General features: G+C 34.9%; 2 protein-coding genes across 2 annotated transcripts; both read right to left on the bottom strand.

Moving 5' to 3' along the window:
- LOC306983644 (uncharacterized protein) lies at positions 1 to 3352 on the bottom strand (the record flags this gene model as incomplete). The annotated part of the gene is made up of 5 exons (XM_079584200.1): positions 1 to 2163; positions 2333 to 2479; positions 2699 to 2845; positions 2981 to 3127; positions 3292 to 3352. The coding sequence occupies 5 exons, from the start codon at positions 3350 to 3352 to the stop codon at positions 1976 to 1978; spliced, it is 690 nt and encodes a 229-aa protein (XP_079440326.1). The 3' UTR covers positions 1 to 1975.
- Positions 3353 to 23649: 20297 nt separating this feature from the next.
- LOC306983643 (adhesion G protein-coupled receptor F5-like) lies at positions 23650 to 27309 on the bottom strand (the record flags this gene model as incomplete). Its single annotated transcript, XM_079584199.1, has 5 exons — positions 23650 to 24743; positions 24838 to 24987; positions 25566 to 25730; positions 25848 to 25991; positions 27297 to 27309. 5 exons carry the CDS (start codon positions 27307 to 27309, stop codon positions 24541 to 24543), a joined length of 675 nt encoding a protein of 224 aa, XP_079440325.1. The 3' UTR covers positions 23650 to 24540.
- Positions 27310 to 27553: the final 244 nt, after the last annotated feature.

The following is a 27553-nucleotide window of genomic DNA, read 5'->3' as shown; positions in this document are numbered from 1 at the left end:
GTGGTGTGTCTTGTCGACATTTTTTAGTGGTATCCTTTTTGGTGTTGTGTGTGTAATATGTGTTAAATTGTGGGAAAAAAAAGAAAAAAAAGAAAAGAAATTGACATCAGCCAATGGGATTTCGCTTTTAGGGTTAAATGCCAATTTTACTTTCACGATTGGTTGCTGATTAAAAGGAAATGACCATATTTGGATCCGAAAGCATTGTACAGAGGAGAGAGAGCTTTCCAGACGTGTGCGTGATTAAAAGGAAGCAGAGAGAGATCGCGGAGCAGCGCGTTGATTTAGAACGCCAACTTTTGTTGAATTTCAGAGAAATCTACAGACGCAAATAGACAAAGTGTAGTAAAATAAAGACCTAAATGTGTATTTTGGACTTTTTTTCACCACAAGTCTGAAAGAAGACATGTTATTGAAGACAAATAGCCCAAAATCTCAAAATTGCCTGCCGTGTCTCGCCTTAATCTCAGTCAACATGCACAGCTCAACCCCGGCTTAGAACTACCCTCCTGCATTATGAGTGTTTTGGCCCTCCATTGTTTCAGGGTGGCCATCACATGCAGGGTAGCACTGCCACCCCACCACCAAGGGTAGTGAGAGAGGAAAAACTTTTTCTGCAGATCTAGGCATGTTTGGCTTGCCATATTGGCGCCATTATGCTTCCATACTGCCAAAGTTATTCACGCACATCCGGAAACAACAGCACGGGGGCAGCAAGGCGATTTACGCGCCGCGCTGCACCCCCAGCGCAGCCTGGGAAAGGCGTGGCTGTCAACTCTGAATCTGACTCAGCATGAGCACACACTACTATAATGGGAAGCTTAGCATCATCATTTCCAAAGTATAACAGTCCTCTCTCCGATGCACCGGTCGACATCTGATCCTCAGCTGGAGCCCCGAATGAAATGCTAGGTCCCCCATTAGAAGGACCAGCAATCCCATCCGTAAGCTGCCAGGCATGTGAGACCGTGAACATGGCCGTTCACGGTCAAACTTACGAGAAAGGCAAGATGAACAACACACCGACGTGGGCATGTTCTCCTGAGAGAACATGAATCACCCACGAACACAGTCTCAACACGCTTGCGATGCGCTAGAGGAGTGAGGGGTCCGAGGAGGTGGTCTCGTTGCTCAATGTAATCCTCAGATCTCCAGTGCTATTAGCCAAATTAGCCCTTTTCTGGAGGTACTCGAGTCTCAACCACGCATTTAGTGCGCCGCACGACGCGCTGGGTTGCCGTGTTGAATGCTCAAGCCCTTGCGAGAAAGGAAAGAACATCAACCACCCACAAACTCAGTTTCAGCATGCTTAAGCCCAGGCATGTGAGACAGTGATCGTGGCCGTCACAATGACCGCATCCAGAAACACACAAGTGGAATGTCACACTCGTGTAAGCTCTTTTAGGAAAATCAGCTCCCTCTAGTGCTGAAGCGCACAGGGGGATGTCCGCGGCCAACTGAGTCATGCTCAGAGCTGTGAAAGCAGTTTTTTAAATGTTTTTTTCCTGAGGTGATCCTGCTGTAGCGCGCAGTGACTTCTTCCAAAAAGAACACTCAAAAAGTTGTCTCTACTTTAGAAGTAAGACTGCTGAAACAGAACATGAATCAGCTCGGCTCCGAAGCGAAATGCAAAGATGCGTTGCACCTTCTGCTCATTATATACCCACGCTGAGTGATAGAAGCAGCTGCCGCAATTATCGTATGCCAATGTGCATTGGCTGGTTTTGTTTTTCTCTAAGTAGATTGGTCTCTCCCTCCGACGAACGTAGAAGTGACCAACATGAAAGGGAACAGATGATACAGGCAGGTCAAACAGTAATGCTTTAGCTGTCAATCATAACTTTGCATATGTTATTGCTTTTTTATAGGGAGGTTATATATTTAACAAGCAAATATTTAAAAACAGTTTCCTTTCCTGCTATTAGAATTACAATAGTAAGAGTTTGGCCCAAACACTTATGGTGAGTAAAAACATTCAAGAATATGTGACATAAAATAATGATCTGTCAATCAAACCTTTGCATGTGTTATTGCTGTTTATAGGGAGGTTTGGGTCTGTTACATTATATCCACTCATGCACGAGCAATTGTGACTCCCAACAGTGTTGTTGCAGATTGAGTTTGGACCGCAGACCTCTGATCTCTCGACACATTCATCCACATCTTTAGTAAAAGGAAGTTATGAGGGAAAGAATTGTTTAGGTCACTCATTCATATGTAAATAAATGAGAATAATATGTTTACAAAAATTACATAAAAGAACAATTACATTAAAAAACTCTAGCTTATTATTCAAAAAGTTAGACTAAACTAATCTGAATATAGAATGTACCTCTACACGTGTTATTGAAGCGGATGGTGAGATTTGAGTTTGTTACAGTGAATCCATCCAAACATGAGCAATTGTACCTTCCTATTTCATTTGTACAGTTGGAATCTGGACCACATACAGATGGAGTGACCAGACATTCATCTATATCTATGGGGGTAAAACAAAATATTATTAAAACAAGCAAATATTTAAAAACAGTTTCCTTTCCTGCAATTAGAATTACAATAGTAAGAGTTTGGCCCACACACTTATGGTGAGTCAAAACATCCATGAATATCTGACATAAAATAGTTGATCAAATGTAAGGTTACAGTTAACAGAAGATTAGGGCAATTCAAACAGTAATGCATCAGCTGTCAATCATACCTTTGCATGTGTTATTGCTGTTTATAGGGAGGTTTGGGTCGGTTACATTATATCCACTCATGCATGAGCAATTGTGACTCCCAACAGTGTTGTTGCAGATTGAGTTTGGACCGCACACCTCTGATCTCTCAACACATTCATCCACATCTTTAGTAAAAGGAAATTGAGAGGAAACGAACAGTTTGAGTCACTCATCCATATGTAAATAAATAAGAATAAAAATGGATCAACTCTAGCTAATTATTAAAGGTTAGAGTAAACAAAAGTGAATATAACATGTACCTCTACATGTGTTATTGATGCTGATGGTGAGACTTGAGTTTGTTACAGTGAATCCATCCAAACATGAGCAATTGTAACTTCCCATTTCATTTGTGCAGTTGGAATCTGAACCACATTCAGATGGACTGACCAGACATTCATCTATATCTATGGTGGAAAACACAATGTTATTAAAACAAGCAATTATTTAAAAACAGTTTTATTTCATGCAATTAAAACTACAACAGTAAGAGTCCAGCCCAAACACTTATGGTGAGTCAAAACATTCAAGAATCTCTGACATAACATAATTAATGAGCTGTCAATCATACCTTTGCATGTGTTACTGCTGTTTATAGGGAGGTCTGGGTCTGTTACATTATATCCAGTCATGCACGAGCAATTGTGACTCCCAACAGTGTTGTTGCAGATTGAGTTTGGACCGCAGACCTCTGATATCTCAACACATTCATCCACATCTTTAGTCAAAAGGAAGTTATGAGGGAAAGAACAGTTTGGGTCACTCATTCATATGTAAATAAATGAGAATAAAATGTTTACAAAAATGACATAAAAGAACAATTACATTGAAAAATTCTAGCTTATTATTCAAAAAGTTAAAGTAAACAAATCTGATTATAGAATGTACCTCTACATGTGTTATTGCTGCTGATGGTGAGATTTGAGTTTGTTACAGTGAATCCATCCAAACATGAGCAATTGTAACTTCCCATTTCATTTATACAGTTGGAATCTGGACCACATACAGATGGACTGACCAGACATTCATCTATATCTATGGGGGAAAAACACAATATTATTAAAACAAGCAAATATTTAAAACCAGTTTCCTTTCCTGCAAATAGAATTACCATAGTAAGAGTTTGACCCACACACGAGTCAAAACATTCTGTACAAAATGTACCTCTGCATGTGTTATTGATACTGATGTTGAGATTTGAGTTTGTTACAGTGAATCCTTCCAAACATGAGCAATTGTAACTTCCCATTTCATTTGTACAGTTGGAATCTGGACCACATACAGATGGACTGACCAGACATTCATTTATATCTATTGGGGGGTGCACACAATATTATTAATGTAAGCAAGTACCGGTATTTAAAAAGAAAATGTTTCATTTCCTGCAATTACAAATACAACAGTAATGTTGCCTTTACGTGCTATCGGAAATGTTCTACTTTAAACTTCTGAAGTTATGATTATGAGCTTGTTTGCATTCAAGTGCTTTGTTGTCAGAAAGAACAGGAATCATGGAGGGCACCACGTTTATTCTTGCCTATTTATTGGGAAAATCTTATTGAGCCAAAATTATATTTAGCGTCGTATTCATTGAAAATCATATAAACATTCATCCCGCTATCTAGATAGTCAGCTTGCTAAAGATTCTGGAATTTCTGTCGAATACATGCTATTTTCGCTGTGTATAGAACATACAATATGCTTCAAATTAATATTCATATATATAAATATGCAGTGCTTAAACAACAAAATAAAATGATGAAGATGTTGTGAAAAAAACTAATAAAAAATAACAGTCACAGCTGCAATCGTTCTCCCCTCCGCCATGTTTAAAGTTTATGGTACAACCAACTCGGGAACTTGGGTATCAAAATTATCCCAGAGCTTCCCAGTGGTGAATACGACATGAGAGGGCATTCGTGTCCAATTTTTAACTAGTAAACTTGTATTTCCGATAATTCTGATAGCACGAGAAGGCAGTATTAGAGATCGACTCAGACACTGATGGTGAGTCAAAACATTCATGAATACAGACATAAAATAATTTATAAAGTGAACGGTTAACAGAAGGTTCGGGCAGTTCAAACAGAAACAAAATGTTCAGAGCTTCAGCTGTCAGTAATACCTCTGCATGTGTTATTGCTGTTTATAGGGAGGTCTGGGTCTGTTACATTATATCCAGTCATGCACGAGCAATTGTGACTCCCAACAGTGTTGTTGCAGATTGAGTTTGGGCCGCAGACCTCTGATCTCTCAACACATTCATTCACATCTTTATTAAAATGAAGTTATGGGAAAAAAAAGAGTTTGGGTCACTCATAAGTATGAGAATCAATAATGAGAATAACAATGATTAGCTTACAAAAATGACATCCAAAAAAAAAAATAATCACATTTACATAAACTCGAGCTAATTATTCAAAGTTAGAGTAAACATGTATGAATATAGAATGTACCTCTACATGTGTTATTGATGCTGATGGTGAGATTTGAGTTTGTTACAGTGAATCCTTCCAAACATGAGCAATTGTAACTTCCTATTTCATTTGTGCAGTTGGAATCTGGACCACAAACAGATGGACTGACCAGACATTCATTTATATCTATGGGGGTAAAACACAATATTATTAAAATAAGCAATTATATATATATATATATGTGTAACCAGGGGAAGGAAAGAGTTCTTACATGTAAATGGGTAATGGGGATCAATGTCATTTAGTACTAGTAATGCGTGAATGATACATACAATACCTGTTCCAGTCTGTTAAATTATGACGCTGGCCCTTTAAGATTTCGGTGGGTGAGATCTCGTCTGGGGGTTAGTCTCGCGGAAGTTTTGAGCGGTAGCAGCGCGGTTAACAGAGTGTGTATAACATCATCTGTGCTTTGTAATTATACAAGTAATAGTTGGATAAAACACCAAAAAGGTGAAATATTCACTTTTATTATCCAAATATTGAGTTGGAGAGAAGAACATCGATGTGATTGAGTAGTGATTGATGACGATTGATCGTGATCCGTGAAGTGTTTCTCCTCGTGTCAAAAACACGGTTTATTGACTAATCATAAAGCGTAAGTTTGTTTTGTTTACTTGCCTGTTCTGTAATGAGTAATATGTGTATAATTGTTTGTGTAACATTTAAGTGATATATTTCTTGTTAAATACAGAGGGGAGAAATAGTGCTGAATAGTGCTCTGTGAGATCCTAATTGTGCTCATCAATACAGAAAGGGTTTAAAGTCCACTACCGTTGTTTTCTTAGCTATCCTTAAAGAAAAGCCACATTTATGGGTTTTTTGCTTTGTTTTGTACTTTTGCAAAATTCATAGATTTAAAAGTGGAAACTGTTCCCAGTTTTTTTTTTTGTCTTTTACATTTATTTTTGTCCTGCTCTGGTTTCTAAAACATATTCAACCCCAAAAAGCCAAAGCTATTGTTAATGCTGTGTCCCTATGGTCAGAGTCGGAAATAAAAGACCCCAAATTTAAGTTTGCCTGTGTTTTGGACCTTTCATTCCTTTGATGACAAGCGGTCAGCCGGCAACATATATATATATATATATATATATATATATATATATTATTATTTTATTTTTTTTAAGTTTAATTTCCTGCAATTATATTTACAACTGTAAGAGTTCGACCCACACACTGATGGTGAGTCAAAACATTCTTGAATATCTGACATAAAATAATTAATAAAGTGAAAGGTTAACGGAAGGTTCAGGCAGTGCAAACAGAAACAAAATGTTCAGAGCTTCAGCTGTCAATCATACCTTTGCATGTGTTATTGCTGTTTATAGGGAGGTTTGGGTCTGTTACATTATATCCAGTCATGCACGAGCAATTGTGACTCCCAACAGTGTTGTTGCAGATTGAGTTTGGACCACAGACCTCTGATCTCTCGACACATTCATCCACATCTTTAGTAAACGGAAGATATAGAAAAAGAAAAAGTTTGAATCACTCATTCTTGCAGTATATGAAGGTCAAAAATGTATGTCCCAAGTCGGAAACACTGAAATTACGATGCTGTGTAAGTTTACAATTCAATACAAAATGTACAAATTAGCATTTCTGTACATTGTGCTTTTTTTTTTACACTGAAAAATACTGTGAAAATGCTGCAGTAAAAAATGGTAAATTTGTTAACTGTAAGTTAATCTACCATATACAGGTGAAACTCGAAAAATTTGAATATTGTGCAAAAGTTCATTTATTTCAGTAATTCACCTTAAAAGGTGGACATTCCCAGAAGTCCCAGCAGTACACAGCACATATGATTACAATTATTATAAATAAGTTTGTTTCTTCTTATTTTTGTAATCAGTAATGCACATTAGTGTATTTTGTGTTACATTTTATGTTATATAGTTAAAGTTGATTGCATTATTTTTAGTGGCATATGTGTTATCCTGATGATGCTTTGTCTTTGTGTGTATGACCCTGTGTACTGTCTACTGTACGATTATTGACCATTATTGACCTCTGATTCATCATTTGGCTTTCTATTGTGCCACCAGTATTATTGTGGTGCAGATTTTGGTAGTAAGTAGGTATATTAACTAAATAATTTAATAAAAAAATAATTATATCTTGAATTTTTAAGAAAAAAATACAGGAATCCTGTAAAACTGGAAAAAAATCTTTACAGTGAAATTCTGACAGCTGCTATTTTTTTTTACAGTATTAAAGTATTTTTGTGTGAATGGTGTCTTCAAAAGAAGATAAAAAAATAGATTATGTTTTACTTTGGGCAAAAAATGCTAAAGATATTCATATACATTATAATTCCAAGAAAATTGAAAAGAGAAAAATAAATACATTGTTGGGTGATGTTACAACTCAAACAGGAACAGCTAAAACTCACACTAGCATTCACACAAACTGTAAAGATATAGAAGCTCTGCACTCTCAAGTTAATGAGACTAAAATAGAAAATAAAATCAGTTGATAATACTCACCCTGACATGAGTTGTTGCGGCTCACAGGACTGTCTTTATTGGAGGTATTAAATCCACTCCAGCATGAACACATGTGACTCCCAATGATGTTGATACAATCTGAGTATTGACCACAAACTGACACTGCATCTTCACATTCATTGATGTCTGGAAATAAAAAGCAGTGAGAAGCTATTGAATTTTTTTTATGATTTCTAAACAAAAAAAATGTGTCAAGTGTCACTGAGTAAAATCCTACTGGTCATGTTACCACAATTACAATCAGTACATTTGTGATCTAATGTGTTTTCTCACCTCTCTGGCAAAGCGGACCCTCTGAAGGGAGAGCTTGAATACATCCACAAGTGCCTCCCACAATCTCATCACACTCATGATAGGCCCTGCAGGTGTCATTGGGCCAAACATGACGCTCCTCACACTTGCACTCATATTGTGTTCCATTTAACCCACACACTGTAATAGAATAGGATTTATTCATCTGTGTTTAAACTGTCAATTTGTCCTAATACTGAACTCATCTTAGTATGTGACATGATGAAACATTCTGCTCTCACCAGTAGTCATGTCGATATCTGTGATATTTATGCTGTTGCTCAGAGTCAAAGGCAGGCTGATATTTCTGATGAGATCTCGTAAGTAGTTCACCAGGAACAAGTCAAAGAATCTCACATCAATGTCAATCATGTACTTAGAAGGCAGCACTGCAAGAACAAACAGAAGCAGGTTGAGTTGTTGTGTACTGTGAAAATTTATGATGAAAACTCCATATAATAGACCATGTGCCTTACAGTTATTTGCAAGAAAAATAAAATAATATTATTAATAATAATAATACATAAACACATAATCAGTCTGAAATCCCAGTATCAATACGCAGTTAAATCAAAGGAGAAAAAGAATCAGAACAAATTAATAAAAGGGATAAAACTGATGTTGTCGTAGAATGATGCCAGTGTCTCACCTCGACAGAACTGTCCATCCGCTGGAAGGCCATTGATACATGTACATGATCCATCAGTGATGACATCACAGGCCTCGTATGAGTGACACGTGTCATTTGGCCAAACAAACAGACCCTCACATTTACACTGATACTGAGTTTGGTTCAATGAACACACTGAAAAGCAGAAGAAGAGTCCAAACATTAAATAATTTATGTCAGTATTCATGATGAATAAAGTTTGAGCTATTTGAGCTAAAGTTTAATTTGAGCTATTTAACATTACAAAGCAGAGACAGAGCTCGTACCAGTAGTTATGTTGATTTCTGTGATGTTAGTGCTGTCACTGAGTATGTAGGGCAAATTAAAAGACATCAGAAGGGTCCTCAGCTGATCAGTGACGCTACTATCCACACTATTGATCTGAATTTCAATCAGATATTCAGTCAAAGGTAGAGTCACTGTAGAAAAAAAATATTTAAAAAAAGAAATCGTGACAATGCCTTTTACCTACAAATACAATAGTCAAAGTTCACAAAAGAAAATTATGAACAGATAATGATTTTTTCAGGCCAATAGCATTTCATGTAACAGTTTTTTTTAAACAACTTGATTACCGGTATGTATTTAAGCAGCTTTTATCATGGATGAAAACAGAAATGACAGAAACACACACCAAACCATTTAATAGATTTAATTAATATTTCTGTCAAATCTACTTACAATATTAATCAAATACATCATGATGAAGTATATTTTCTACATACTTACCATTGCATGGGTTACTGGTACTGACTGGTTGCTTCATATTTGTCTCAGTAAACCCAATTAAGCAGGAACAGTTGTAACTCCCGATTGAGTTGATGCAACGAGAGTTTGGACCACAGAACTCTGATGTCTTTAGACATTCATCCACATCTATATTACAAGACGATATGAAAAAGGTATTATTGTTATCAGGAACACTGAAATATGAATGTCACTTTAATTCAAATCTATGTTTTCTTATGTTTTGGTAACTATAAATAGAGGACGAATAAAATGTAGTATGCAACAGTCAAAAAAATAATAACCTAATTGCTTTCAATTGTTAATTAAACAACAAACAGTGTTAAATATGATTTTATTTCAAAACAATTAAAAGTCTAAAAAAACTACACTAGGATATTTTCCAAAATTAGACTATATATAAACATGATTATAGGATTTACCTCTACATGTGTTATTGATGCTGATGGTGAGATTTGAGTTTGTTACAGTGAATCCATCCAAACATGAACAATTGTAACTTCCTATTTCATTTGTACAGTTGGAATCTGGACCACATACAGATGGACTGACCAGACATTCATTTATATCTATGGAGAAAAAAAAAGAAAAATAACAAAACTAGAAATTTTTACTGGTTTAAATTAGACAAACACCTAAAACCATGGGTGATGTTACTCCTCAAACAGGAACAGCTAAAACTCACACTAGTATTCACACAAACTGTAAATATACAACAGCTCTGTACTCTCAAATTTATGAGATAAAAATAGAAAACAAAATCAGTTGATAATACTCACCCTGACATGAGTTGTTGCGGCTCACAGGACTGTCTTTATTGGAGGTATTAAATCCACTCCAGCATGAACACATGTGACTCCCAATGATGTTGATACAATCTGAGTATTGACCACAAACTGACACTGCATCTTCACATTCATTGATGTCTGGGAAAAAAAGGAGTGAGAAGCTATTGAATTTTTTTTACGATTTCTAAACCACCAAAACGTGTCAAGTGTCACTGAGTAAAATCCTACTGGTCATGTTACTACAATTACACTTAGTACATTTGTGATCTAATGTGTTTTCTCACCTCTCTGGCAAAGCGGACCCTCTGAAGGGAGAGCTTGAATACATCCACAAGTGCCTCCCACAATCTCATCACACTCATGATAGGCCCTGCAGGTGTCATTGGGCCAAACATGACGCTCCTCACACTTGCACTCATATTGTGTTCCATTTAACCCACACACTGTAATAGAATAGGATTTATTAATCTGTGTTCAAACTGTCAATTTGTCCTAATACTGAACTCATCTTAGTATGTGACATGATGAAACATTCTGCTCTCACCAGTAGTCATGTCGATATCTGTGATATTTATGCTGTTGCTCAGAGTCAAAGGCAGGCTGATATTTCTGATGAGATCTCGTAAGTAGTTCACCAGGAACAAGTCAAAGAATCTCACATCAATGTCAATCATGTACTTAGAAGGCAGCACTGCAAGAACAAACAGAAGCAGGTTGAGTTGTGTACTGTGAAAATTCATATTTTTATGATGAAAACTCCATATAATAGACCATGTGCTTTACAGTTATTTGCAAGAAAAATTAAATAATATTAATAATACATAAAACACATAATCAGTCTGAAATCCTAGTACCAATACGCAGTTAAATCAAAGCAGAAAAAGAACCAGAACAAAATAATTAAAGGGATAAAACTAATGTTGTCGTAGAATGATGCCAGTGTCTCACCTCGACAGAACTGTCCATCCGCTGGAAGGCCATTGATACATGTACATGATCCATCAGTGATGACATCACAGGCCTCGTATGAGTGACACGTGTCATTTGGCCAAACAAACAGACCCTCACATTTACACTGATACTGAGTTTGGTTCAATGAACACACTGAAAAGCAGAAGAAGAGTCCAAACATCAAATTATCTATGTCAGTATTTGATGTACAGAGTTTATTCTTAGATATTTAACATTACAAAGCAGAGACAGAGCTCGTACCAGTAGTTATGTTGATTTCTGTGATGTTAGTTCTGTCACTGAGTATGTAGGGCAAATTAAAAGACATCAGAAGGGTCCTCAGCTGATCAGTGACGCTACTATCCACACTATTGATCTGAATTTCAATCAGATATTCAGTCAAAGGTAGAGTCACTGTAGAAAAAAAAGATAAAAACATCCAGATTTTTTTTAAAATAACTCCAGTATGTATTTAAGCAGCTTTTATCATGGATGAAAAGGTCAATAACATAAACACACACCAAACCATATACTAGATTGAATTGATATTTCTGTCAAATCTACTTACAATATTAATCAAATACATCATGATGAAGTATATTTTCTACATGCTTACCATTGCATGGGTTACTGGTACTGACTGGTTGATTCATATTTGTTTCAGTAAACCCAATTAAGCAGGAACAGTTGTAACTCCCGATTGAGTTGATGCAAAGAGAGTTTGGACCACAGAACTCTGATGTGTTTAGACATTCATTCAAATCTATATTACAGGAAGATATAAAAAAGGTATAGTTGTTATCAGGAACACTAAAATATGAATTTCACTTTAATTTAAAGCTATGTTTTCTTTTGTTTTGGTAACTATAAATAGAGGACGAATAAAATGTAGTATGCAACAGTTAAAAAAATAACCTAATTGCTTTAAATTGTTAATTAAACAACAAAGAGTGTTAAATATGATTTGATTGAAAATGAAACGTCTACAAAACCTACACTAGGTTATTTCCCTAAATTTGACTATAAATAAATGTGATTATAGAATGTACCTCTACATGTGTTATTGATGCTGATGGTGAGATTTGAGTTTATTGCAGTAAATCCATCCAAACATGAGCAATTGTAACTTCCTATTTCATTTGTACAGTTGGAATCTGGACCACATACAGATGGAGTGACCAGACATTCATTTATATCTATGGGGGGAAAAAAACAAATGAAAAATAGAACTATTGTTTTGACTGTATTAAGGCAAAGAGGCTAAAGACATGAAAGACTTTTGGTATTTAAACAAAAGTATTGATATTATAATTCCAAGATGGGGAAAAAATTAAAAATAATTATTTGTTTGGTGATGTTACAACTCGAACAGAAACAGCTAAAACTCACACTATTCACACAAACTATAAAGATATAACAGCTCTGTACTCTCAATTTAATTAGATAAAAATAGAAAACAAAATCAGTTGATAATACTCACCCTGACATGAGTTGTTGCGGCTCACAGGACTGTCTTTATTGGAGGTATTAAATCCACTCCAGCATGAACACATGTGACTCCCAATGATGTTAATACAATCTGAGTATTGACCACAAACTGACACTGCATCTTCACATTCATTGATGTCTGGAAATAAAAAGGAGTGAGAAGCTATTTCAATTTTTTTACGATTTCTAAACCACCAAAACGTGTCAAGTGTCACTGAGTAAAATCCTACTGGTCATGTTACCACAATTACACTCAGTACATTTGTGATCTAATGTGTTTTCTCACCTCTCTGGCAAAGCGGACCCTCTGAAGGGAGAGCTTGAATACATCCACAAGTGCCTCCCACAATCTCATCACACTCATGATAGGCCCTGCAGGTGTCATTGGGCCAAACATGACGCTCCTCACACTTGCACTCATATTGTGTTCCATTTAACCCACACACTGTAATAGAATAGGATTTATTCATCTGTGTTCAAACTGTCAATTTGTCCTAATACTGAACTCATCTTAGTATGTGACATGATGAAACATTCTGCTCTCACCAGTAGTCATGTCGATATCTGTGATATTTATGCTGTTGCTCAGAGTCAAAGGCAGGCTGATATTTCTGATGAGATCTCGTAAGTAGTTCACCAGGAACAAGTCAAAGAATCTCACATCAATGTCAATCATGTACTTAGAAGGCAGCACTGCAAGAACAAACAGAAGCAGGTTGAGTTGTTGTGTACTGTGAAAATTCATATTTTTATGATGAAAACTCCATATAATAGACCATGTGCCTTACAGTTATTTGCAAGAAAAAAAAAATAATGATAATAACAATACATAAACACATAATCAGTCTGAAATCCCAGTGTCAATACGCAGTTAAATCAAAGCAGAAAAAGAACCAGAACAAATTAATAAAAGGGATAAAACTGATGTTGTCATAGAATGATGCCAGTGTCTCACCTCGACAGAACTGTCCATCCGCTGGAAGGCCATTGATACATGTACATGATCCATCAGTGATGACATCACAGGCCTCGTATGAGTGACACGTGTCATTTGGCCAAACAAACAGACCCTCACATTTACACTGATACTGAGTTTGGTTCAATGAACACACTGAAAAGCAGAAGAAGAGTCCAAACATTAAATAATTTATGTCAGTATTTGATGTACAGAGTTTATTCTTAGATATTTAACATTACAAAGCAGAGACAGAGCTCGTACCAGTAGTTATGTTGATTTCTGTGATGTTAGTGCTGTCACTGAGTATGTAGGGCAAATTAAAAGACATCAGAAGGGTCCTCAGCTGATCAGTGACGCTACTATCCACACTATTGATCTGGATTTCAATCAGATATTCAGTCAAAGGTAGAGTCACTGTAGAAAAAAAGATTTTAAAAAAGAAATCATGACAATGCCTTTTACCTACAAATACAATAATAAAAGTTCACAAAAGAAAATTATTAACAGACAATGATTTTTTTCAGGCAAATAGGATTTTATGTAACAGTTTTTTTAAAACAACTCGATTATGTATTTAAGCAGCTTTTATCATGGATGAAAACAGAAATGACAAAAACACACAACAAACCATATAATAGATTGAATTGATATTTCTGTCAAATCTACATACAATATTAATCAAATACATCATGATGAAGTATATTTTCTACATGCTTACCATTGCATGGGTTACTGGTACTGACTGGTTGCTTCATATTTGTCTCAGTAAACCCAATTAAGCAGGAACAGTTGTAACTCCCGATTGAGTTGATGCAACGAGAGTTTGGACCACAGAACTCTGATGTCTTTAGACATTCATTCACATCTATATTACAAGACGATATGAAAAAGGTATTATTGTTATCAGGAACACTGACATATGAATGTCAATTTAATTCAAATCTATGTTTTCTTATGTTTTGGTAACTATAAATAGAGGACGAATAAAATGTAGTATGCAACAGTTAAAAAACGAATTACCTAATTGCTTTCAATTGTTAATTAAGCAACAAACAGTGTTAAATATGATTTTATTTAAAAAAATTAAAAGTCTACAAAACTACACTAGGTTATTTTCCTAAATTAGACTATATATAAACATAGGATTTACCTCTACATGTGTTATTGATGCTGATAGTGAGATTTGAGTTTGTTACAGTGAATCCATCCAAACATGAACAATTGTAACTTCCTATTTCATTTGTACAGTTGGAATCTGGACCACATACAGATGGACTGACCAGACATTCATTTATATCTATGGAGAAAAAAAAAGAAAAATAACAAAACTATAATTTTTTACTGGTTTAAATTAGACAAACACCTAAAACCATGGGTGATGTTACTCCTCAAACAGGAACAGCTAAAACTCACACTAGTAATCACACAAACTGTAAAGATACAACAGCTCTGTACTCTCAAATTTATGAGATAAAAATAGAAAACAAAATCAGTTGATAATACTCACCCTGACATGAGTTGTTGCGGCTCACAGGACTGTCTTTATTGGAGGTATTAAATCCACTCCAGCATGAACACATGTGACTCCCAATGATGTTAATACAATCAGAATATTGACCACAAACTGACACTGCATCTTCACATTCATTGTAGTCTGGGGAAAAAAAAGGAGTGAGAAGCTATTGACATTTTTTTACGATTTCTAAACCACCAAAACGTGTCAAGTGTCACTGAGTAAAATCCTACTGGTCATGTTACCACAATTACACTCAGTACATTTGTGATCTAATGTGTTTTCTCACCTCTCTGGCAAAGCGGACCCTCTGAAGGGAGAGCTTGAATACATCCACAAGTGCCTCCCACAATCTCATCACACTCATGATAGGCCCTGCAGGTGTCATTGGGCCAAACATGACGCTCCTCACACTTGCACTCATATTGTGTTCCATTTAACCCACACACTGTAATAGAATATGATTTATTAATCTGTGTTCAAACTGTCAATTTGTCCTAATACTGAACTCATCTTAGTATGTGACATGATGAAACATTCTGCTCTCACCAGTAGTCATGTCGATATCTGTGATATTTATGCTGTTGCTCAGAGTCAAAGGCAGACTGATATTTCTGATGAGATCTCGTAAGTAGTTCACCAGGAACAAGTCAAAGAATCTCACATCAATGTCAATCATGTACTTAGAAGGCAGCACTGCAAGAACAAACAGAAGCAGGTTGAGTTGTTGTGTACTGTGAAAATTCATATTTTTATGATGAAAACTTCATATAATAGACCATGTGCCTTACAGTTATTTGCAAGAAAAATAAAATAATATTAATAATTATACATAAACACATAATCAGTCTGAATTCCCAGTATCAATACATAGTTAAATCAAAGCAGAAAAAGAACCAGAAAAAAATAATAAAAGGGATAAAACTGATGTTGTCGTTTAATGATGCCAGTGTCTCACCTCGACAGAACTGTCCATCCGCTGGAAGGCCATTGATACATGTACATGATCCATCAGTGATGACATCACAGGCCTCATATGAGTGACACGTGTCATTTGGCCAAACAAACAGACCCTCACATTTACACTGATACTGAGTTTGGTTCAATGAACACACTGAAAAGCAGAAGAAGAGTCCAAACATCAAATAATCTATGTCAGTATTCATGATGTACAGAGTTTATTCTTGGATATTTAACATGACAAAGCAGAGACAGAGCTTGTACCAGTAGTTATGTTGATTTCTGTGATGTTAGTTCTGTCACTGAGTATGTAGGGCAAATTAAAAGACATCAGAAGGGTCCTCAGCTGATCAGTGACGCTACTATCCACACTATTGATCTGGATTTCAATCAGATATTCAGTCAAAGGTAGAGTCACTGTAGAAAAAAAAAGATAAAAACATCCAGATTTTTTTTTTAATAAGTGCAGCTTTTATCATGGATGAAAACGTAAATAACATTAACACACACCAAACCATATAATAGATTGAATTGATATTTCTGTCAAATCTACTTACAATATTAATCAAATACATCATGATGAAGTATATTTTCTACATGCTTACCATTGCATGGGTTACTGGTACTGACTGGTTGCTTCATATTTGTCTCAGTAAACCCAATTAAGCAGGAACAGTTGTAACTCCCGATTGAGTTGATGCAACGAGAGTTTGGACCACAGAACTCTGATGTCTTTAGACATTCATTCACATCTATATTACAGAAATATATGAAAAAGGTATTATTGTTATCAGGAACACTGAAATATGAATGTCACTTTAATTAAAATCTATGTTTTCTTATGTTTTGGTAACTATAAATAGAGGACGAATAAAATGTAGTATGCAACAGTTAAAAAAAATAATAACCTAATTGCTTTCAATTGTTAATTAAATAACAAACAGTGTTAAATATGATTTTATTAAAAAAAAAATTAAAGTCTAAAAAACTACATTAGGTTATTTCCCAAAATTAGACTATATATAAACATGATTTTATAGGATTTACCTCTACATGTGTTATTGATGCTGATAGTGAGATTTGAGTTTGTTACAGTGAATCCATCCAAACATGAGCAATTGTAACTTCCTATTTCATTCGTACAGTTGGAATCTGGACCACATACAGATGGACTGACCAGACATTCATTTATATCTATGGAGGAAAAAAAAAAAGAGAAAAAACAAAACTTTATATTTTTACTGGTTTAAATTAGACAAACACCTAAAACCATGGGTGATGTTACTCCTCAAACAGGAACAGCTAAAACTCACACTAGTATTCACACAAACTGTAAAGATACAACAGCTCTGTACTCTCAAATTTATGAGATAAAAATAGAAAACAAAATCAGTTGATAATACTCACCCTGACATGAGTTGTTGCGGCTCACAGGACTGTCTTTATTGGAGGTATTAAATCCACTCCAGCATGAACACATGTGACTCCCAATGATGTTAATACAATCTGAGTATTGACCACAAACTGACACTGCATCTTCACATTCATTGATGTCTGGGGAAAAAAAGGAGTGAGAAGCTATTGACATTTTTTTACGATTTCTAAACCACCAAAACGTGTCAAGTGTCACTGAGTAAAATCCTACTGGTCATGTTACCACAATTACACTCAGTACATTTGTGATCTAATGTGTTTTCTCACCTCTCTGGCAAAGCGGACCCTCTGAAGGGAGAGCTTGAATACATCCACAAGTGCCTCCCACAATCTCATCACACTCATGATAGGCCCTGCAGGTGTCATTGGGCCAAACATGACGCTCCTCACACTTGCACTCATATTGTGTTCCATTTAACCCACACACTGTGATAGAATAGGATTTATTCATCTGTGTTCAAACTGTCAATTTGTCCTAATACTGAACTCATCTTAGTATGTGACATGATGAAACATTCTGCTCTCACCAGTAGTCATGTCGATATCTGTGATATTTATGCTGTTGCTCAGAGTCAAAGGCAGGCTGATATTTCTGATGAGATCTCGTAAGTAGTTCACCAGGAACAAGTCAAAGAATCTCACATCAATGTCAATCATGTACTTAGAAGGCAGCACTGCAAGAACAAACAGAAGCAGGTTGAGTTGTTGTGTACTGTGAAAATTCATATTTTTTTTATGAAAACTCCATATAATAGACAATGTGCCTTACAGTTATTTGCAAGAAAAATAAAATAATATTAATAATTATACATAAACACATAATCAGTCTGAATTCCCAGTATCAATACATAGTTAAATCAAAGCAGAAAAAGAACCAGAACAAATTAATAAAAGGGATAAAACTGATGTTGTCGTAGAATGATGCCAGTGTCTCACCTCGACAGAACTGTCCATCCGCTGGAAGGCCATTGATACATGTACATGATCCATCAGTGATGACATCACAGGCCTCGTATGAGTGACACGTGTCATTTGGCCAAACAAACAGACCCTCACATTTACACTGATACTGCGTTTGGTTCAATGAACACACTGAAAAGCAGAAGAAGAGTCCAAACAATAAATAATTTATGTCAGTATTCATTATGAATAAAGTTTAATTTGAGCTATTTAACATTACAAAGCAGAGACAGAGCTCGTACCAGTAGTTATGTAGATTTCTGTGATGTTAGTTCTGTCACTGAGTATGTAGGGCAAATTAAAAGACATCAGAAGGGTCCTCAGCTGATCAGTGACGCTACTATCCACACTATTGATCTGGATTTCAATCAGATATTCAGTCAAAGGTAGAGTCACTGTAGAAAAAAAAGATAAAAACATCCAGATTTTTTTTAAAATAACTCCAGTATGTATTTAAGCAGCTTTTATCATGGATGAAAAGGTCAATAACATAAACACACACCAAACCATATAATAGATTGAATTGATATTTCTGTCAAATCTACTTACAATATTAATCAAATACATCATGATGAAGTATATTTTCTACATGCTTACCATTGCATGGGTTACTGGTACTGACTGGTTGATTCATATTTGTCTCAGTAAACCCAATTAAGCAGGAACAGTTGTAACTCCCGATTGAGTTGATGCAACGAGAGTTTGGACCACAGAACTCTGATGTCTTTAGACATTCATCCACATCTATATTACAGGAAGATATGAAAAAGGTTTTATTGTTATCAGGAACACTGAAATATGAATGTCACTTTAATTCAAATCTATGTTTTCTTATGTTTCGGTAACTATAAATAGTGGACGAATAAAATGTAGTATGCAACAGTTAAAAAAAATAATAACCTAATTGCTTTCAATTGTTAATTAAATAACAAACAGTGTTAAATATGATTTTATTTCAAAAAAATTAAAAGTCTAAAAAACTACACTAGGTTATTTCCCAAAATTAGACTATATATAAACATGATTATAGGATTTACCTCTACATGTGTTATTGATGCTGATAGTGAGATTTGAGTTTGTTGCAGTGAATCCATCCAAACATGAGCAATTGTAACTTCCTATTTCATTTGTACAGTTGGAATATGGACCACACACAGATGGACTGACCAGACATTCATTTATATCTATGGAGGAAAAAAAAGAAGAGAAATAACAAAACTATATATTTTTACTGGTTTAAATTAGACAAACACCTAAAACCATGGGTGATGTTACTCCTCAAACAGGAACAGCTAAAACTCACACTAGTAATCACACAAACTGTAAAGATACAACAGCACTGTACTCTCAAATTTATGAGATAAAAATAGAAAACAAAATCAGTTGATAATACTCACCCTGACATGAGTTGTTGCGGCTCACAGGACTGTCTTTATTGGAGGTATTAAATCCACTCCAGCATGAACACATGTGACTCCCAATGATGTTAATACAATCAGAATATTGACCACAAACTGACACTGCATCTTCACATTCATTGTAGTCTGGGGAAAAAAAAGGAGTGAGAAGCTATTGACATTTTTTTACGATTTCTAAACCACCAAAACGTGTCAAGTGTCACTGAGTAAAATCCTACTGGTCATGTTACCACAATTACAATCAGTACATTTGTGATCTAATGTGTTTTCTCACCTCTCTGGCAAAGCGGACCCTCTGAAGGGAGAGCTTGAATACATCCACAAGTGCCTCCCACAATCTCATCACACTCATGATAGGCCCTGCAGGTGTCATTGGGCCAAACATGACGCTCCTCACACTTGCACTCATATTGTGTTCCATTTAACCCACACACTGTAATAGAATAGGATTTATTAATCTGTGTTCAAACTGTCAATTTGTCCTAATACTGAACTCATCTTAGTATGTGACATGATGAAACATTCTGCTCTCACCAGTAGTCATGTCGATATCTGTGATATTTATGCTGTTGCTCAGAGTCAAAGGCAGGCTGATATTTCTGATGAGATCTCGTAAGTAGTTCACCAGGAACAAGTCAAAGAATCTCACATCAATGTCAATCATGTACTTAGAAGGCAGCACTGCAAGAACAAACAGAAGCAGGTTGAGTTGTTGTGTACTGTGAAAATTCATATTTTTATGATGAAAACTCCATATAATAGACCATGTGCCTTACAGTTATTTGCAAGAAAAATAAAATAATGTTAATAACAATACATAAACACATAATCAGTCTGAAATCCCAGTGTCAATATGCAGTTAAATCAAAGCAGAAAAAGAACCAGAACAAATTAATTAAAGGGATAAAACTGATGTTGTCATAGAATGATGCCAGTGTCTCACCTCGACAGAACTGTCCATCCGCTGGAAGGCCATTGATACATGTACATGATCCATCAGTGATGTCATCACAGGCCTCGTATGAGCGACACGTGTCATTTGGCCAAACAAACAGACCCTCACATTTACACTGATACTGAGTTTGGTTCAATGAACACACTGAAAAGCAGAAGAAGAGTCCAAACATAAAATAATCTATGTCAGTATTCATGATGTACAGAGTTTATTCTTAGCTATTTAACATTACAAAGCAGAGACAGAGCTCGTACCAGTAGTTATGTTGATTTCTGTGATGTTAGTTCTGTCACTGAGTATGTAGGGCAAATTAAAAGACATCAGAAGGGTCCTCAGCTGATCAGTGATGCGACTATCCACACTATTGATCTGAATTTCAATCAAATATTCAGTCAAAGGAAGAGTCACTGTAGAAAAAAAGATTTTAAAAAAGAAATCATGACAATGCCTTTTACCTACAAATACAATAATCAAAGTTCACAAAATAAAATTATTAACAGACAATGTTTTTTTCAGGCCAATAGGATTTTATGTAACAGTTTTTTTAAAAACAACTTGATTATGTATTTAAGCAGCTTTTATCATGGATAAAAACAGAAATGACAAAAACACACAACAAACCATATAATAGATTGAATTGATATTTCTGTCAAATCTACATACAATATTAATCAAATACATCATGATGAAGTATATTTTCTAAATGCTTACCATTGCATGGGTTACTGGTACTGACTGGTTGATTCATATTTGTTTCAGAAAACCCAATTAAGCAGGAACAGTTGTAACTCCCGATTGAGTTGATGCAACGAGAGTTTGGACCACAGAACTCTGATGTCTTTAGACATTCATTCACATCTATATTACAAGACGATATGAAAAAGGTATTATTGTTATCAGGAACACTGACATATGAATGTCAATTTTCTTATGTTTTGGTAACTATAAATAGAGGACGAATAAAATGTAGTATGCAACAGTTAAAAAACTAATTACCTAATTGCTTTCAATTTTTAATTAAACAACAAACAGTGTTAAATATGATTTTATTTAAAAAAATTAAAAGTCTAAAAAACTACACTAGGTTATTTTCCTAAATTATACTATATATAAACATAGGATTTACCTCTACATGTGTTATTGATGCTGATGGTGAGATTTGAGTTTGTTACAGTGAATCCATCCAAACATGAGCAATTGTAACTTCCTATTTCATTTGTACAGTTGGAATATGGACCACATACAGATGGACTGACCAGACATTCATTTATATCTATGGAGGAAAAAAAAGAAGAGAAATAACAAAACTATATATTTTTACTGGTTTAAATTAGACAAACACCTAAAACCATGGGTGATGATGTTACTCCTCAAACAGGAACAGCTAAAACTCACACTAGTAATCACACAAACTGCAAAGATACAACAGCTCTGTACTCTCAAATTTATGAGATAAAAATAGAAAACAAAATCAGTTGATAATACTCACCCTGACATGAGTTGTTGCGGCTCACAGGACTGTCTTTATTGGAGGTATTAAATCCACTCCAGCATGAACACATGTGACTCCCAATGATGTTGATACAATCTGAGTATTGACCACAAACTGACACTGCATCTTCACATTCATTGATGTCTGGGGAAAAAAAGGAGTGAGAAGCTATTGAATTTTTTTTTACGATTTCTAAACCACCAAAACGTGTCAAGTGTCACTGAGTAAAATCCTACTGGTCATGTTACCACAATTACACTCAGTACATTTGTGATCTAATGTGTTTTCTCACCTCTCTGGCAAAGCGGACCCTCTGAAGGGAGAGCTTGAATACATCCACAAGTGCCTCCCACAATCTCATCACACTCATGATAGGCCCTGCAGGTGTCATTGGGCCAAACATGACGCTCCTCACACTTGCACTCATATTGTGTTCCATTTAACCCACACACTGTGAAAAAAAAAATGATGGTGACTTTTTGGCTATATTCATACAATCAATAGAAGTCACTTAAAAACATTAGTGTTAAGTGTAAAACCAAGAAAGCATTTCTGAATCTTTGCATTTGTAGGTGAACATATATTATGGCAGCAACTTTGTGTTTATGTGCATGTTAATATCCAAAGACATTCAGTAGTGCAGAAGGAAATATACAGTCTCACCTCAAAATACCCCAAATCTTATGATTTTATGATCATACATGATAAGAAATATATAACAATCGTATTAAAATTACAAAATTTTGTGCAAACACTGATGTAACAAAGCTTTCTGCTCTCACCAGTAGTCACATCGACATTTGTGATATTTATGCTGTTGCTCAGAATGAGAGGCAGGCTGATGTTCGTGATTAGACTTCTTAAGTAGTTCACCAGGAACAAGTCAAAGAATCTCACATCAATGTCAATCTCGTAGTTAGAAGGTGGTGCTGCAAAAAAAGAAAGAAAGAACAGAGGCAAGTATAGCAGAACAAAAGTGAAACTAGCCTCACAGTCAAAAACAGGTTTGTCTTGATGCCACGGCCTTCTTCTGGAATGTTGTTGTGTTGCTGTATTTTTATGAAAGTTCTTACTCTGGTGTATAAAAATAATCTGAATCATAATCGGCCGATCTCTATGCAGTGATATGCTGAACCCATTTTTATGTGATTTCTGCTTTTTGACACAATATCTGTATAATAATTTGACTACCAATATAAAAAACATTATATCCATTGCCAATATTTTATTAATTAATGAATTTCTATGTTTCCAGTTTCTCATTTTACATTTCTCATTTTAATTAATTGTTTTTTGTTTGTTTGTTTTTTTAAGTTGAGAAATTATTCAAACACTTCATTAAATAAGTTACTGTGAAAACTGTTGTTGGAAACTTTTCTTTAGAGACTCACTAAAATGGTTACAATTATCGGTATACCAGATATTAAGAAAAGATAACCAATTAAGTTTAAGATTAAAAGTGTGCTTAAAAATAAAAGTGTGAAATCACTGTTCATGATATTTAGTTGCATTGGGGTGCTACAAGTCATAAGTCAAATATAAAAAGTTAACGGGAGAATGCTGCTGTTTTACAGATTTATGAATGTAATGGCTCACCTTCTTTTAACTGGCAGAACTGTCCATCCACTGGAAGGCCGTTGATACATGTACATGAACCATCAATGATGTCATCACAGGCCTCATATGAGTGACACGTGTCATTTGGCCAAACAAACAGACCCTCACATTTACACTGATACTGAGTTTGGTTCAATGAACACACTGAAAAGCAGAATCCACACGTTTATCATTCATAGCAGTATATATGATGTACAAGAAAGTACAAGTCAAAGCAGAGACAGAGCTCGTACCAGTAGTTATGTTGATTTCTGTGATGTTAGTGCTGTCACTGACTGTGTAGGGCAAATTCAAAGACATCAAATAGCTCATCAGCTGATCAATGATGGCAGTATTCTCGGCATCTATCTGGATTTCAGTTATATATTCAGCTGGAACTGGAGTGAGTGTAGGAAAGATAAAAAGAGTTAGGAATATTCACTCTTCTCTTCCAATGTGCATGAAAATACTGAAGTTATATGAACTTCGGTGTTTAAATCAGATGTTTTTATGTACCTGTTGGTGGTTGCCCACATGCAGTGTTATCTTCCAGGAAAAGGATGAGAATGGATTAGAAATAATATATAACAATAACAGAGATCTTCTGTGTGATTACACAGAAATGTATAAAACTATTTTACTTGTTATCTCGTTGACTGGTTGACAGAACTGTCTATCACTTGGAATATCATTAATGCATCTGCATGTGTTGTTAGCGATGTCATCACAGCTCCCATATTCTGCGCACTTTTCACACGGCCAGAAATACTGATCCTCACATACACACTTGTATCCACTGTCATTGAAATTGCACACTAAGAAAGGATTAAACGTAAGGTCATTTTTTAACAGATCAGGACTGCTGTGTTTGTGTTCAGAAGATCATGAAGGTCATGTGATGTTCTTCACCTGTCGTGATGTCCACATCTAATACTTCAACCAGCTCATCTAACTGAAGTGGAAAGGTGATGTTCTGAAAATATCTCCTCATCTCATCGATCACAGAGATGCTTGATGATTCCATCTCAATTTCAAACAAGATGTCTGTGAAGGGCAGTTCTGTGACAGACACAACAAGCATATTATTGTACTTTGTATAAAAAAAAATCAAAAGTAGTTCCAAAAGTAGTTTTTTGTTCAATTTACAGTACAAACCTAAAACCTAAAAAATTTCTAGGCATCATGAGAGGCATTTTGGTGTCCATATATTTTACAGTATATATTTGTACATTTTGGTAACTGATATGTTAATGTACCAACCTACAGTAAATCTTATTTTTTACCTTAAAAACCATAACACCGTCCATTTTTACATAATTGATAACTATTTAAAAATATATCTATATTGATATGATGCATGACACAGGGACTTTTGGTAACATTGCTTTTTACCATAAATTATAAGTTATTTTTTTACTTAAACATATATTTGAATGTAAACATGCATACAGTATATGGTCTTGTTAATTAAAATATAGATTTTCACTAAATTATATGCAAATTAATACTTTTACTGTATGTTAAGGTAACTTACAGTATACCATTTAACAGGGTTTTTTTTTTTTTTTGTAGCATTTTTTACATAAACAGCTTTCTAGAGTACATTTGCAGTTGGTTTGTTTGGTCATGATTCTTACCGCTCTCCAGCACACACATCTCTCCATCACTCGGAATACCACTGATACATCCACATGAGCCCAAACGGATGTCATCACAGGCCTCATATGTCTTGCAGTTGTTGTATGACCATGCATAACCATCTTCACATACGCACTGGTATTCGGTCACATTTGGCTGGCACACTAATGTAAATATAACAGAACTGGTTAGCAACAGAATATTTGCACAACAATTAAAGATGAAAATGAAGCAGTAAGAATTACGTAAATAGCTTTTGATCACCGGTTTAACAGGCTCACCTGTTGTGATGTTCGCAGCAGTAATTTCAGTACTATTGTCCAAACGAAGAGGAAACGTGATGGAGGCCAATGACGCTCTGATCTGTTCAATCACCACAGCTTGGGATGCATTAAATTCCACAACCACAATGAACTCCAATAGCTCTATACATATGAGAAAATTAATGAGATTTTAATCATTGTGCGGTCATAAGGAGACCTGTACTCTTGAAGGTAAGACAAAAACATTGACAGACAAAATCCCAGACAAAAATAACAAGGTAAGTTAATGTCTTGATTCTTATATAAATAACATCAAACAATTATTATAATAGTGTGTGAGTAGAGGACAAAACAGTGAATCCTGACCTGTGCTTCTTGGTAATCTATGATGCAGTTGCCCGTCAATGAAGCTAAGCTGTAAAAATAAAACAACACAAAAATACATTTATCTATTTATATATAAACTTTTAGAATGTGAGTTGATCATGTGACCATGGCAGGGTTAATAACATTAACTAAATGAAATAAAATAAAATATAAATTAGTTGAAAAACAAACTAAACGGAAACTAGAAATGTTGCCGTGGCAATAATCTGACACAAGTTTATGTTGAAGTACTAAAATTATTAGCTAGAAATAAATAAAAACTAACACAAAATAAAAATAAATTTTAAGAAAAACTGATAAAAAGACAAAAGCACATAAAATTACTAAAAAATAAACAATTAAAAATTATAAAAATAAATGCACATTCAAAATTTGAATCCAACTATAATAAAACTAAAATAACACTGAACCATGGCTCTTTACAATACATTTGTTTTATGCTATACATTTCATGTTAAACATTTTAAAAGTGCTTTTACAACATATTTAATTATTAGTGAAAACTATATTATAGCAAGTTAATCTTAAAAAGACAGGAATCTGTTGTTTTTCATACAGTACATGGTTTATGTTTATGTTCCCGCAGTGGAAAAAAAGAACCTTCCCTTACCTCTAAATCTATTGTTTCTGGGAAATCAAGTGTTTCCACAACAACACATTCATGGGCCAGCAGGAGCATTATTACGATTCCTGCAAAGTACTTTAATACTTGTCCTGTATCAGAGAAATTGAGAAATAAAACATACATAAATATATAGCATATAATCAGATATCAGAAAAAAAAAACACATTTATTACGGTCTCGGAAAAGATAATGAAATTTACTGCATGAATTCTGTCTTCAATGCAAATATGTAAACTGAAAGTTTCAACAGTAAGCATTTTTGCAGGGTAAGAGCACCAAATTCAATCCATTTTTTAGTGAGATATCGTAAACAAACCCAGAAAATATTTTGCATTATATAAGATCTAAAACCTTAAGGCTCAAGTGGTTTGAGATAATTGACTACAATGACTTGCATTACATTTTTTGTGAGAAACGTAGTAACAGTGAACCAAAAATAATTGAGTTGATCGTACCTTGACCGGCCATGTTTCTCACTGATGTATGTTAGTCAAAATCACTTCAACATATTTCTTCAGAACAAAAGGCAATTTTATGGATCATCCAGACACCTTTTATCTGTAAAATAGGAAATTCTGTCATAGATAATCAGTGGACAATGATAACATTTTGATTTAAGATGTTTAAGGTCTTTTAATGTCCAGTGCTCAAGCCAGTCAAATTTTCGTGCTATTTGTCACAAATCAGCAGAAATTGTCATTACATGACTTAA

The sequence above is a fragment of the Phoxinus phoxinus genome (genome assembly GCF_949152265.1).
Source record: "Phoxinus phoxinus genome assembly, chromosome: 16".
Taxonomy (NCBI): domain Eukaryota; kingdom Metazoa; phylum Chordata; class Actinopteri; order Cypriniformes; family Leuciscidae; genus Phoxinus; species Phoxinus phoxinus.
Note: the sequence above shows the minus strand (reverse complement) of the source record. Positions and strands in the feature narration are given on the sequence as shown.